At 39.3% G+C, this 14,611-nt stretch overlaps 1 protein-coding gene across 1 annotated transcript in view; it reads right to left on the bottom strand.

Moving 5' to 3' along the window:
* Positions 1-1,420: 1,420 nt before the first annotated feature.
* The window catches only part of LOC140711659 (putative uncharacterized protein CRYM-AS1), a 37,375-nt gene continuing 24,184 nt past the window's right edge, over positions 1,421-14,611 (bottom strand). Inside the window, exons 2-3 of the mRNA XM_073015223.1 lie at positions 3,966-4,093; positions 1,421-1,740 (exon numbers count right to left, since the gene is read on the bottom strand). Of these exons, the coding sequence (XP_072871324.1) occupies positions 1,555-1,740; positions 3,966-4,093 (314 nt within the window). The 3' untranslated portion in view covers positions 1,421-1,554. The remainder of the gene's footprint in view (positions 1,741-3,965; positions 4,094-14,611) is intronic.

The following is a 14,611-nucleotide window of genomic DNA, read 5'->3' as shown; positions in this document are numbered from 1 at the left end:
TTTGTTTTTAGTTTTGATAAATGTATAATGGTAATGTAAAATGTAATATTAGGGAGGTAGGGAGGTTTCATGCAGGATATATAATAGTATTTCTCAATCTTTTTTATTATTGCCTTTCTAAGGAGACCTTTAGACATTTTTTCCATATCTGCTTCCCTATGAAGTATTAATACCACAGATACACTATAGGTGTGTTCATATACTGTGACCCCATTGAGAATGCATGGTATATGGGAATTCTCTGTATTGCCTTTGCAACTATTCTGCAAAGACTATTTTTCTTCTAAGATTATACACACACACACACACACACACACACATATAATATTTATTTATTTAGAGACAATTTCCCTCTGTCACCCAGGCTGGAGTGCAGTGGCATGATCTCAGATAATGTTCCACAATTTGGGTTTAATGTTGTCTTACTAGTAGACTAAGGTTATAATGCAGTAACATAATGCATAAGAAACATAAGATTTCATTTCAAATTTTATGACTGGAAAAATAATATTTGAAAATTATTATTATTATTAATTTTTTTTGGGAGACAGAGTCTTGCTCTGTTGCCCAGGCTGGAGTGCAGTGGCATGATCTTGGCTCACTGCAACCTGTACCTCCCAGGTTCAAGCGATTCTCCTGCCTTAGCCTCCCAAGTAGCTGGCATTACAGGTGCCCGCCACCACACCCAGCTAATTTTTGTACTTTTAGTGGAGACAGGGTTTCATCATGTTGGCCAGGCTGGTCTTGAACTCCCGACCTCAAGTGATCCACCTACTTCGGCCTCCCAAATTGCTGAGATTACAGGTGTGAGCCACCGCACCCAGCCTGAAATTATTTTCAAAGAGAAAAACATACATCACAATTCTGCCACCCTAACAGAGCAATTGTTTTCAATTTGGGTATCTGTCCCGGTTTTATGTTGATGAATATGCAGTTAACAGAGCTATAATTTGATAACAGAGTTCTGAACTTGGCTTCCACAAAAAGATCTCATGAATCTTTTAATGACTGCACAATGCTCTGTCAAATTATATTTATATTTGTACTATTAACTTACCATACCTAAGATGTAGGTTATTTCACATTTTTAAGAATTATGCTAAATCAATCAATTTATTTCTTTGGTTGAATAGTTTTCTCAAGGTAAGTTTGCAAAGTTATTGGTAAAAGCAAAGCCCCCACACTAAATCCTTATAAATGGTAGGCTGTATAATAAGTTGACGTTTTTAAATTACTATAGTTATATTAAAAATCACTCATCAATCCAACAGGATAACACACAGTTACAATTAATCAGGTTGTGTTGGTACCTACAAATGTTCATTACGTCATGTAAGTCAAAAGTGCACAATTAAACTACAAGAAAATATAAAGATACACAATAGTAAGGACCAGGAAAGGATAAAAGGCAATAAAAATATGTTGTTCAAAGATATAGAATGTTTCATATGGGGTTTTGGACATATTTAAAAATCACCAAAATAGTAAGTTAAAAATAAGCAGCTTCCATTGCAAGAGTAAAGAAACAGAAATTTAAATATGTAATGGCTCATCCTATATGACTGAGATATTAAGAATAAAGATCTGCTTACCAGGACTCCCCCCATCTTCATCTTGGTTTCTGGGTCCCACCGAAGGGATAGGTGGAAAGAGAAAATCTGTCAACCAGCTTGCTTCTTCATAAATATTTTCCAGCATATTGCTCTTCTTTTCATTACTAAAACGCAGGTAATATTTTACCTAGAAGGAGCAATAAGAAACAATCAATATCTAAGAACTCCCCCTAATCCCAAAATAATTAAAGAATAATCAGAAACAAAAGAAAGTTAAACTACAACTGGGAATATGTGATTTTGAGGTAGATTGCCTGATGAGGCTGAAGTATATTCTGGACATCAGGAAGCGAGAGCAAATTTGTCCTAAGGCATCTATGCTCTGACTACATCTAAATTCAAGCCCACCTCCTTTAAATCCATCCTTTGTTAATTTTGTGAAATTTCTTATTGAGGTGTCAGCAACACTTGGATGCATACTGCAGGCTTGTGGTAAGCAAATATAGTGGCAACTATAATTATGAATGTTTTTTTTCCTAAACAGACAGATGACTGCATACTAAAATGAAATGTACCAAAAGGCATTATTAATTTTCCTTCCCTTTATGTCAGTCAAGTGTAGTGTTCTAAGAGGAAAATCTCTTCCTCTCTTAAAAGCAATGATAGCATAAGGAAGACTCCGATATGAGAATGGAGGAGGAATGTGATAAGATCTAAGTGTGGAGTGCTGCATAATCTAATTATTAAATGAAAAGGTAGTATTACTTTTGGAGAACTGAGTAAATGTCATGCTGAGGTTAACTAACTTTACAAGATAAAAAATGGGCCAGGAGTGGTGGCTCCTGCCTGCAATCCCAGCACTTTAGGAGGCTGAGGTGGGTAGATCACTTGAGGTCATGAGTTCGAGACTAGCCTGGCCAACATGGTGAAACCTTGTCTCTACTAAAACTACAAAATTAGCCAGGTGTGGTGGTGGGCACCTGTAATCCCAGCTACTTTGGAGGTGAGGCAGGAAAATCACTTGAACCCAGGAGGTAGAGGTTGCAGTGAGCCAAGATCACATTACTGCATTCCAGTCTGGGAAACAAAGTGAGACTCTGTCTCAAAAAAAAAAAAAAAAAAAAAGACAGCAAATGGACCAAGAGTTGTCAAAAGTCAGAAGGCTCAGACCAGAGAAATCAGGAAGAGTAGGAGGGACAGGCAGAGGCCACAGGTCTGGATGAATATTCATATACTCAGTTATCTAGACAAAAGTTTTAGGAACTTATCCCATGTTCAAGGAGGCAGCCCCTATTCCTCAAGGAGCTCAAATTCTAGTTGACGAAACATTACTTACATTGTAGTATAAACTCAGTGACAGACACATGGTTAAGGTATTCATGGAAGGATGTAGGAGGGAAGGGGTACATGTGGTCAGAAGAGACAACACAGAAAAAGTCACAGCAGCAGTTGCACAAGGTAAGCATGTGCAAGCCAAATATAGGGCAGGGAGAGGGAGACCATGCCAGACAGAAGAGGTGAAGTTTTCAATTGCACCAATTTAAATTTAAATTGCCAAGCCCAATGTATACCATTGAGCCTAGATCAGCATCAGTTTACAAGGAGTCACCATCTTGAGGGACACTGACCTATATGGAGGAAGTTATGGGGTGGAATGAACGGATACCTATTACCCTAGTTAAAACCTGGCAGTTTTCCTTCCTTTTTTGTTCCATTGACAACCATCTGTATCTTAAACGCAGAATTTTGGCTCTGGGCATATCTATATGTTGTACTTTGCTTATTTCACTCAACACCAGAGACCCCAAGTTCAAAGCATTGTCCTTGCTTCTCCTCCTTGGGGGGTTGTTATCAGAATCTTCCTTGGTGTTTGCAGATGTTCTAATTTTGATTCAGCCTGCTTCACTCCTTGAGTTATTTTCTTTATTTATAATTAGAAGAGAAATTATGAGACTCACTCAAAAGAAAAAGGAAAAATTTCATGTTGTGTTCCCTGCTAATGAAGATGCGTATGTTTTATTTACTGCATCAGGTGTTTTGTCACAGGAAATGTGCATTTTCTTTACCATCATCTGTAGGGCTACAGACAGTTGCCCTATCAGATGCAATGGCAGAAGCAATGTCCACAATTGTCAGCGTTTCCTATGAGTCCAGTTTATGAATAAAGCCTGGCAGGTAGTTAATACAATTCCTTCCACATCAGCATGAGGCACTGACTAAATTAATGCACGGACACTGAAGTTAGTTAGATCTGGATTCCAATCCCTGCTGTACCACACATAAGCACTACGATCTTGGGAAAGCTATGGTCTCTCCACTTATAAAATTGAAAAATGAACAAATACCTCTACTTCATTAAATCTCTGGAAACTGGAAGTAGAAATACGAGGTTTTTGCATAAAACTTTCTCACCTTCAGTGGCAGGGGATCATTGCTATTTTTGAAGTCATGGTCAAAAACAATAGCAGCCATAACCCTTTCAGAGTTATTTACTTCCTTAACGTAGTCTTCAAATTCTTCTTCTGTGGAAAAGCCTAGAACTGTAGAGAGACAAAAGTCTAATATGTGAGTTGTCCATATAAGAGCAAAATATATGATAGCTCTTCCTACATGTAAGATGGGAGACTATTTTACATGGATAAAAGGCTACCAAAATATTGTTATTAAATTTCAAAACACTATTGCTGAAACATTGACATAATGAACTAATGGATACCTTGAGTGCATAAAAATGTTAGGGGTTTTAAAAATTTTGACCACAAGTTTAAAATCATAATAAATTGTTATAATAAATACAGTTAAGTAAACCATGGAATAAAGGATGCTTCAAACAGTGTTTTGAAAGTTCCATCTTAGCTGTGCAAAAATCCCCAATAAAACACTGGCAAACCAAATCCAGCAGCATATAAAAAGCTTATCCACCATGATCAAGTGGGCTTCATCCCTGGGATGCAAGGCTGGTTCAACATATGCAAATCAATAAATGTAATCCAGCATACAAACAGAACCAAAGACAAAAACCATATGATTATCTCAATGGATGCAGAAAAGGCTTTTGACAAAATTCAACAGCCCTTCATGCTAAAAGCTCTCAATAAATTCGGTATTGATGGAACGTATCTCAAAATAATAAGAGCTATTTATGACAAACCCACAGTCAATATCATACTAAATGGGCAAAAACTGGAAGCATTCCCCTTGAAAACTGGCACAAGAAAGGGATGCCCTCTCTCACCACTCCTATTCAACATAGTGTTGGAAGTTCTGGCCAGGGTAATCAGGCAAGAGAAAGAAATAAAGGGTATTCAATTAGGAAAAGAGGAAGTCAAATTGTCCCTGTTTGCAGATGACATGATTGTATATCTAGAAAACCCCATCGTCTCAGCCCCAAATCTCCTTAAGCTGATAAGCGACTTCAGCAAAGTCTCAGGATACACAATCAATGTGCGAAAATCACAAGCATTCTTATACGCCAATAACAGACAAACAGAGAGCCAAATCACGAGTGAACTCCCATTCACAATTGCTTCAAAGAGAATAAAATACCTAGGAATCCAACTTACAAGGGATGTGAAGGACCTCTTCAAGGAGAACTACAAACCACTGCTCGATGAAATAAAAGAGGACACAAACAAATGGAAGAACATCCCATGCTCATGGATAGGAAGAATCAATATCGTGAAAATGGCCATACTGCCCAAGGTAATTTACAGATTCAATGCCATCCCCATTAAGCTACCAATGACTTTCCTCACAGAATTGGATAAAACTACTTTAAAGTTCATATGGAACCAAAAAAGAGCCTGCATTGCCAAGACAATCCTAAGCCAAAAGAACAAAACTGGAGGCATCACGCTACCTGACTTCAAACTATACTACAAGGCTACAGTAACCAAAACAGCAGGTACTGGTACCAAAACAGGTATATAGACCAATGGAACAGAACAGAGCCCTCAGAAATAATACCACACATCTACAACCACCTGATCTTTGACAAACCTGACAAAATCAACAAATGGGGAAAGGACTCCCTTTTTAATAAATGGTGCTGGGAAAACTGGCTAGCCATATGTAGAATCCCTTCCTTATTCCTTATACAAAAATTAATTCAAGATGGATTAGATTAAATGTTAGACCTAAAACCATAAAAACCCTAGAAGAAAACCTAAGCAATACCATTCAGGACATAGGCATGGGCAAAGACTTAATGTCTAAAATACCAAAAGAAACGGCAAAAAAAAGCCAAAATAGACAAATGGGATCTAATTAAACTAAAGAGCTTCTGCACAGCAAAAGAAACTACCATCAGAGTGAACAGGCAACCTACAGAACGTGAGAAAATTTTTGCAATCTACTCATCTGACAAAGGGCTAATATTCAGAACCTACAAAGAGCTCAAACAAATTTACAAGAAAAAAACAAACAACCCCATCAAAAAGTGGGCAAAGGATATGAACAGACACTTCTCAAAAGAAGACATTTATGCAGCCAAAAGACACATGAAAAAATGCTCATCATCACTAGCCATCAGAGAAATGCAAATCAAAACCACAATGAGATACCATCTCACACCAGTTAGAATGGCAATCATTAAAAAGTCAGGAAACAACAGTTTCTGGAGAGGATGTGGAGAAATAGGAATGCTTTTACACTGTCGGTGGGACTGTAAACTAGTTTAATCATTGTGGAAGACAGTGTGGTGATTCCTCAAGGATCTAGAACTAGAAATACCATTTGACCCAGCAATCCCATTACTGGGTATATACCCAAAGGATTATAAATCATGCTGCTATAAAGACACATTCACACATGTTTACTGCAGCACTGTTGGGGGGTCGGGGGAGGGGGAGGGATAGCATTAGGAGATATACCTAATGTAAATGACAAGTTAATGGGTGCAGCACACCAACATGGCACATATATACATATGTAACAAAACTGCACGTTGTGCACATGTACCCTAGAACATAAAATAATAATAATAATAATAATAATAATAATAATAAAAGAAAGTTCCATCTTAGCTGATCCATTCCAAGATGGCTGAATAGGAACAGCTCCAGTCTGCAGCTCCCAGCATGACACATGCAGAAGACAGGTGATTTCTGCATTCCAGCTGAGGTACCTGGTTCATCTCATTGGCACTGGTTGGACAGTGGGTGCAGCCCACAGAGGGTGAGCTGAAGCAGGACGGGGTGTCACCTTACCCGGGAAGCGCAAGTGATCAGGGGATTTCCCTTTCCTAGCCAAGGGAAGCCATGACAGACTGTACCTGGAAAAACGGGACACTCCCACCCAAATACTGCACTTTCCCCAAGGTCTTAGCAACCGGCAGACGAGGAGATTTTCTCCTGTGCCTGGCTGGGTGGGTCCCATGCCTATGCAGCCTTGCTCACTGCCAGCGCAGCATTCTGAGATCGAACGGTGAGGCAGCAGCCTGGCTGGGGGAGGGGCGTCTGCCATTGCTGAGGCTTGAGTAGGTAAACAAAGCAGCTGGGAAGCTCAAACTACAGCTCAGCAAGGCCTACTGCCTCTAGACTCCACCTCTGTGGGAAGGGCTTAGCTGAACAAAAGGCAGCAGACAACATCTGCAGACTTAAATGTCCCTGTTTGACAGCTCTAAATGGACAGACTGCCTCCTCAAGCAGGTCCGTGGCCGCTGTGTAGCCTAACTGGGAGACACCGCCCTGTAGGGGCTGACAGACACCTCATATAGGTGGCTGCCCCTCTGGGATGAAGCTTCCAGAGGAAGGATCAGGCAGCAATATTTGCTGTTCTGCAATATTTGCTGTGCTGCAGCCTCCGCTGGTGATACCCAGGCAAACAGGGTCTGGAGTGGAACTCCAGCAAACTCCAATAGACCTGCAGCTGAGGGACCTGACTGTTAGAAGGAAAACTAACAAACAGAAAGGAATAGCATCAGCATCAACAAAAAAGGGCTTCTACACTGAAACCCCATCTGTAGGTCACCAACATCAAAGACCAAAGGTAGATAAAACCACAAAGATGGGGAGAAACCAGAGCAGAAAGCTGAAAATTCTAAAAATCAGAGCACCTCTTCTCCTCCAAAGGATCGCAGCTTCTTGCCAGCAACAGAACAAAGCTGGATGGGGAATGACTTTGACGAGTTGACAGAAGTAGGCTTCAAAAGGTCAGTAATAACAAACTTCTCTGAGATAAAGGAGCATGCTCGAGCCCATCACAAGGAAGCTAAAAATCTTGAAGAAAGGTTAGACGAATGGCTAACTAGAATAAACAGTGTAGAGAAGACCTTAAACGACCTGATGGAGCTGAAAACCATGGCATGAGTACTTCACGATGCATGCACAAGCTTCAATAGCTGATGTGATCAAGCGGAAGAAAGGGTATCAGTGACTGAAGATCAAATTAATGAAATAAAGTGAGAAGACAAGGTGAGAGAAAAAAGACTAAAATGAAATGAACAAAGCCTCCAAGAAATATGGGACTATGTGAAAAGACCAAATCTGTATTTGATTGGTGTACCTGAAAGTAATGGGGAGAATGGAACCAAGTTGGAAAACACTCTTCAGGATATTATCCAGGAGAACTTCCCCAACCTAGCAAGGCAGGCCAACATTCAAATTCAGAAAATACAGAGAACACCACAAAGATACTCCTTGAGAAAAGCAACCCCAAAACACATAATTGTCAGATTCACCAAGGTTGAAATGAAGGAAAAAATGTTAAGGGCAGCCAGAGAGAAAGGTCGGGTTACCCACAAAGGGAAGCCCATCAGACTAACAGCAGATCTCTTGGCAGAAACCCTACAAGCCAGAAGAGAGTGGGGGCCAATATTCAACATTTTTAAAGAAAAGAATTTTCAACCCCGAATTTCATATCCAGCAAAACTAAGTTTCACAAGTGAAGGAGAAATAAAATCCTTTACTGACAAGCAAATGCTGAGAGATTTTGTCACCAGCAGGCCTGCCTTACAAGAGCTCCTGAAGGAAGCACTAAACATGCAAAGGAACAACTGGTACCAGTCACTGCAAAAACATGCCAAATTGTAAAGACCATCAATGCTAGGAAGAAACTGCATCCATAAACGGGCAAAACAACCAGGTAACATCATAATGACAGGATCAAATCCACACACGACAATATTAACATTAAATGTAAATGGGCTAAATGCCCCAATTGAAAGACACAGACTGGCAAACTGGATAAAGAGTCAAGACCCATCAGTGTGTTGTATTCAGGAGACCACTCTCACATGCAAGGACACACATAGGCTCAAAATAAAGGGATGGAGGAAGATCTATCAAGCAAATGGAAAGCAAAAAAAAAGCAGGGTTTGCAATCCTAGTCTCTGATAAAACAGACGTTAAACCAACGAAGATCAAAAGAGACAAAGAAGGCCATTACATAATGGTAAAGGGATCAATTCAACAAGAAGAGCTAACTATCCTAAATATATACACACCCAATACAGGAGCACCCAGATTCATAAAGCAAGTCCTTAGAGACCTACAAAGAGACTTAGACTCCCACACAATAATAATAGGAGACTTTAACATCCCACTGTCAATATTAGACAGATCAATGAGACAGAAGGTTAACAAGAATATCCAGGACTTGAACTCAGCTCTGCACCAAGCAGATCTAATAGACATCCACAGAATTCTCCACCCCAAATCAACAGAATATACGTTATTCTCAATACCACACTGCACTTATTCCAAAGTTGACCACATAATTGGAAGTAAAGCACTCCTCAGCAAATGTAAAAGAACAGAAATCACAACAAACTGTCTCTCAGACCACAGCGCAATCAAATTAGAACTCAGGATTAAGAAACTCACTCAAAACCGCACAACTATATGGAAACTGAACAAGTTTCTCCTGAATGACTACTGGGTATATAACAAAATGAAGGCAGAAATAAAGATGTTTTTTGAAACCAATAAGAACAAAGACACAAAGTACCAGAATCTCTGGGACACATTTAAAGCATAATGTAGAGGGAAATTTATAGCATTAAATGCCCACAAGAGAAAGCAGGAAAGATGTAAAATTGACACCCTAACATCACAATTAAAAGAACTAGAGACGCAAGAGTAAACACATTCAAAAGCTAGCAGAAGGCAAGAAATAACTAAGATCAGAGCAGAACCGAAGGCATTAGAGACACAAAAAACCCTTCAAAAAATCAATGAACCCAGGAGCTGGTTTTTTGAAAAGATCAACAAAATTGATAGACCACTACCAAGACTAATAAAGAAGAAAGAAGAGAAGAATAAAATAGACGCAATAAAAAATGATAAAGGGGATATCACCACATATCCCACAGAAATACAAACTACCATCAGAGAATAATATGAACACCTCTATGCAAATAAACTAGAAAATCTAGAAGAAATGAATAGATTCCTGGACACATACACCCTCCTAAGACTACACCAGGAAGAAGCTGAATCCCTAAATAGATCAATAACAGGTTCTAAATTGAGGCAATAATTAATAGCCTACCAACCAAAAAAAGTCCAGGACCAGAAGGATTCACAGTCGAATTCTACCAGAGGTATAAAGAGGAGCTGGTACCATTCTTTCTGAAACTATTCCAATCTATAGAAAAAGAGGGAATCCTCCCTAACTCATTTTATGAGGCCAGCATCATCCTGATACCAAAGCCTGGCAGAGACACGACAAAAAAAGAGAATTTTAGACCAATATCCAAGATGAACATTGATGCAAAATTCCTCAATAAAATACTGGCAAACAGAATCCAGCAGCACATCAAAAAGCTTATCCACCACATCAGGTCGGCTTCATCCCTGTGATGCAAGGCTGGTTCAACATATGCAAATCAATAAACATAATCCATCACATAAACAGAACCAGTAAGAGAAACCACATGATTATCTCAGTAGATGCAGAAAAGGCCTTTGACAAAATTCAACAGCCCTTCATAATAAAAACTCTCAATAAACTAAGTATTGATTGAATGTATCTCAAAATAATAAGAGTTATTTATGACAAGCCCACAGCCAATATCATACTGAATGGACCAAAACTGGAAGCATTCCCTTTGAAAACTGGTACAAGACAAGGATGTCCTCTCTCACCACTCCTATTCAACATAGTGTTGGAAGTTCTCGCCAGGGTAATCAGGCAAGAGAAAGAAATAAAGGGTATTTGATTAGGAAAAGAGGAAGTCAAATTGTCCCTGTTTGCAGATGACATGATTGTATATCTAGAAAACTCCATCATCTCAGCCCCAAATCCCCTTAAGCTGATAAGCAACTTCAGCAAAGTATCAGGATACACAATCAATGTGCAAAAATCACAAGCATTCCTAGTGAACTCTCATTTGCCATTGCTACAAAGAGAATAAAATACCTAGAATCCAACTTACAAGGGATGTGAAGGACCTCTTCAAGGAGAACTACAAACCACTGCTCAATGAAATAAAAGAGGACACAAACAAATGGAAGAAAATTCCATGCTCATGGATAGGAAGAATCAATATCATGAAAATGGCCATACTGCCCAAGGTAATTTATAGATTCAATGCCATCCCCATTAAGCTACCAATGACTTTCCTCACAGAATTGGATAAAACTAAAGTTCATATGGAACCAAAAATGAGCCTGCATTGCCAAGACAACCCTAAGCCAAAAGAACAAAACTGGAGGCATCATGCTACCTGACTTCAAACTATACTACAAGGCTACAGTGACCAAAACAGAATGGTACTGGTACCAAAACAGATATATAGACTAATGGAACAGACCAGAGCCCTCAGAAATAACACCACACATCTATAACCATCTGATCTTTGACAAACCTGACAAAAACAAGAAATGGGAAAAGGATTCCCTATTTAATAAATGGTGCTGGGAAAACTGACTAGCCATATGTAGAATCCCTTCCTTATACTTTATACAAAAATTAATTCAAGGTGGATTAAAGACTTAAATGTTAGACCTAAAACTACAAAAACCCTAGATGAAAACCTAGGCAATACCATTCAGGACATAGGCATGGGCAAGGACTTCATGACTAAAACACCAAAAGCAATGGCAACAAAAGCCAAAATAGACAAATGGGATCTAACTAAACTAAAAAGCTTCTGCATGGCAAAAGAAACTACCATCAGAGTGAACAGGCAACCTATAGAATGGGAGAAAAATTTTGCAATCTACCCATCTGACAAAGGGCTAATATCCAGAATCTACAAAGAACTCAAAAATATTTACAAGAAAAAAATAAACAACCCCATCAAAAAGTGGGCAAAGGATATGAACAGACACTTCTCAAAAGAAGACATCTATGCAGCCAACAAACACATGACAAAATGCTCATCATCACTGGTCATCAGAGAAATGCAAATCAAAACCACAATGAGATACCATCTCAGGCCAGTTAGAATGGTGATCATTACAAAGTCAGGAAATAACAGATGCTGGAGAGGATGTGGAGAAACAGGAATGCTTTTACACTGTTGGTGGGAGTGTAAATTAGTTCAACCACTGTGGAACACAGTGTGGCGATTCCTCAAGGATCTAGAACTAGAAATACCATTTGACCCAGCAATCCCATTACTGGGTATATACCCAAAGGATTATAAATCATGCTACTATAAAGACACATGCACACGTATGTTGATTGCGGCTCTATTCACAATAGCAAAGACTTGGAACCAACCCAAATGTCCATCAGTGACAGACTGGATAAAGAAAGTGTGGCACATAAACACCATGGAATACTATGCAGCCATACAAAAGGATGAGTTCAAGTCATTTGCAGGGACATGGATGAAGCTGGAAACCATCTTCTGAGCAAACTATCACAAGAACAGAAAACCAAACACCACCTGTTCTCACTCATAGGTAGGAACTGAACAATGAGATAACTTAGACACAGGGTGGGGAACATCACACACCAGTGCCTGTCGTGGGGTTGGGGGAGTGGGGAGTGATAGCATTAGGAGAAATATCTAATGTAAGTGACGAATTGATGGGTGCAGCAAACCAACATGGCACATGTTTACCTGTGTATCAAACCTGCACATTGTTCACATGTATGCTAGAGCTTAAAGTGTAATTTAAAAAAAAGAAAATAAAAGGGAAGTTCCATCTTAAAGGGAAATTAAAAAACAGATCTGCCTGGGCGAGGTGGCTCACGCCTGTAATCCCAGCACTTTGGCAGGCTGAGGCAAGCAGATCACCTGAGGTCAGGAGTTCAAGATCAGCCTTGCCAACATGGCGAAATCCCTCCTCTACTAAAAATACCAAAAATTGGCCAGGCATAGTGGTGGGCTCCTGTAATCCTAGCTACTCAGGAGGCTGAGACAGGAGAATCGCTTGAACCTGGGAGGTGGAGGTTGCAGTGAGCCGAGATCGTGCCACTGTACTCCAGCCTGGGCAACAAGAGCAAAACACCCTCTCAAAAGAAAAGAAAAGAAAAAATCCACAAAATTTATTCAAAATCCACATTAAGAGAATCTCTACTATAGAAAACACTAAGAAATTAAGGAACGATACTACTTTATTGTTTCAATATTTGAGGCAATTACGTTTCAATATTTGAGGTGATCAATCAATGCTTTAGCCTACATTAAACTTAATCTAATTGAAATTTTAAAAGACCGGGGTGTCATTTGTACTCTTCTGAGCCAAAGTAGTCATTTAAAATATCTGTGTGTGGAATTGTATACACTAAAGATTTTCTTAGGAGTAACATGTTTGATGTAAACAGGATATCAAAGGCTTCAAAAACCTGCAGGGGAAAATGAAATATCATGTGGTTTTATTACTAAGATTTAAATGGCTTGATTGTCACAACTCTTCCTGCAGCAAATCCCCAACTATCTGATTCTCAAAAGCTTCCATCGGGAGCCTCATTATCGCCAACGTAGATGGAATAGCTTGAGAGAACATCAACATTCTCACCAAAGGTACTATTCCATGCTTCTCAAGTCCCCGTTTCTCAACAGGGTTTCCACTCCCTGCCACACTTGTCACCTGGACTCCAACATATCGCTAGTTCTGAATCTCAAAAAGACGAGCGTACAGTCAGTTCCCCCAGCTACTTTGCTCCACTCATTTTTTGCACAAAAAAACTATGAAAAACAAAGCAAAATAAAAACGTAACACTCAACTCCAAAGATTTAGTCCCCATCCTGGACAAGTGTCTTTTCTGTATGTATGGATCCTGGGTGGAGACCCTTGAGTTTTGAGCCTCCAAAACATCTGCATTTAGGTAAATGTGGTGGTTGGGCACTTGCTTTATATTTGCATAAAAATGAGGCATTCCTATAGTTCTCATAAACAAAGAAACAGGTTTATCCAAAGGGAAGAGGGAAGAATGAGGTCAGATTCTGGTGTTCCTGGGTCAATATTTATTTAGCCTGAGGGGTGATTGTGCATTCACAATATTTATCTCCAAGACATGTACTGTAAGCCCTCACTTATCATCATCAATAGGTTCTTGGAAACTAACTTTAAGTGAAATGATGTATAACGAAACTAACTTTGCCATAATCTAATTGATATAAACGAGAGTTAAGGGCCAGCATCGTGGCTCAAGCACTTGGGAGGTTGAGGCAGGAGGATTGCTTGAGGCCAGGAGTTTGAGGCCAGCCTGACCAACATAGTGACACTCTATTTCTACAAAATTAAAAAAAAAAAAATTAGCCCAGGAGTAGTGGCCCACATCTATCATCCCAGTTACTTAGGAAGTTGAGGTGGGAGGAACGCTTGAGCCCAGGAGTTTGAGATTACAGTGAGCTATGATTACACCACTGCACCCCAGCCTGGGTAGCAGAGCAAGACTTTGTCTCTGGGAAACAAAAGAGTTAAGTTTTTATTGCATATTACTGTTTTCTTTTTTCGGGGGGATGGGATTTTGTTCTGTACTCCTAGGCTGGAGTGCCTATGGTATAGTTATGATCAGAAAAAACATCACCAAACATCTAAATAAATACCAAAACACTTCTAATATTAAACATTGAAATAAATAATGTGAGCCATATATACATTTAAGAGAGATTAACAAACACAAGTAAAATAATCATTTAGCTAGTTATTCCAGTT

The sequence above is a fragment of the Chlorocebus sabaeus genome, chromosome 5, assembly GCF_047675955.1.
Source record: "Chlorocebus sabaeus isolate Y175 chromosome 5, mChlSab1.0.hap1, whole genome shotgun sequence".
NCBI classification, from domain to species: Eukaryota; Metazoa; Chordata; class Mammalia; order Primates; family Cercopithecidae; genus Chlorocebus; species Chlorocebus sabaeus.
Note: the sequence above shows the minus strand (reverse complement) of the source record. Positions and strands in the feature narration are given on the sequence as shown.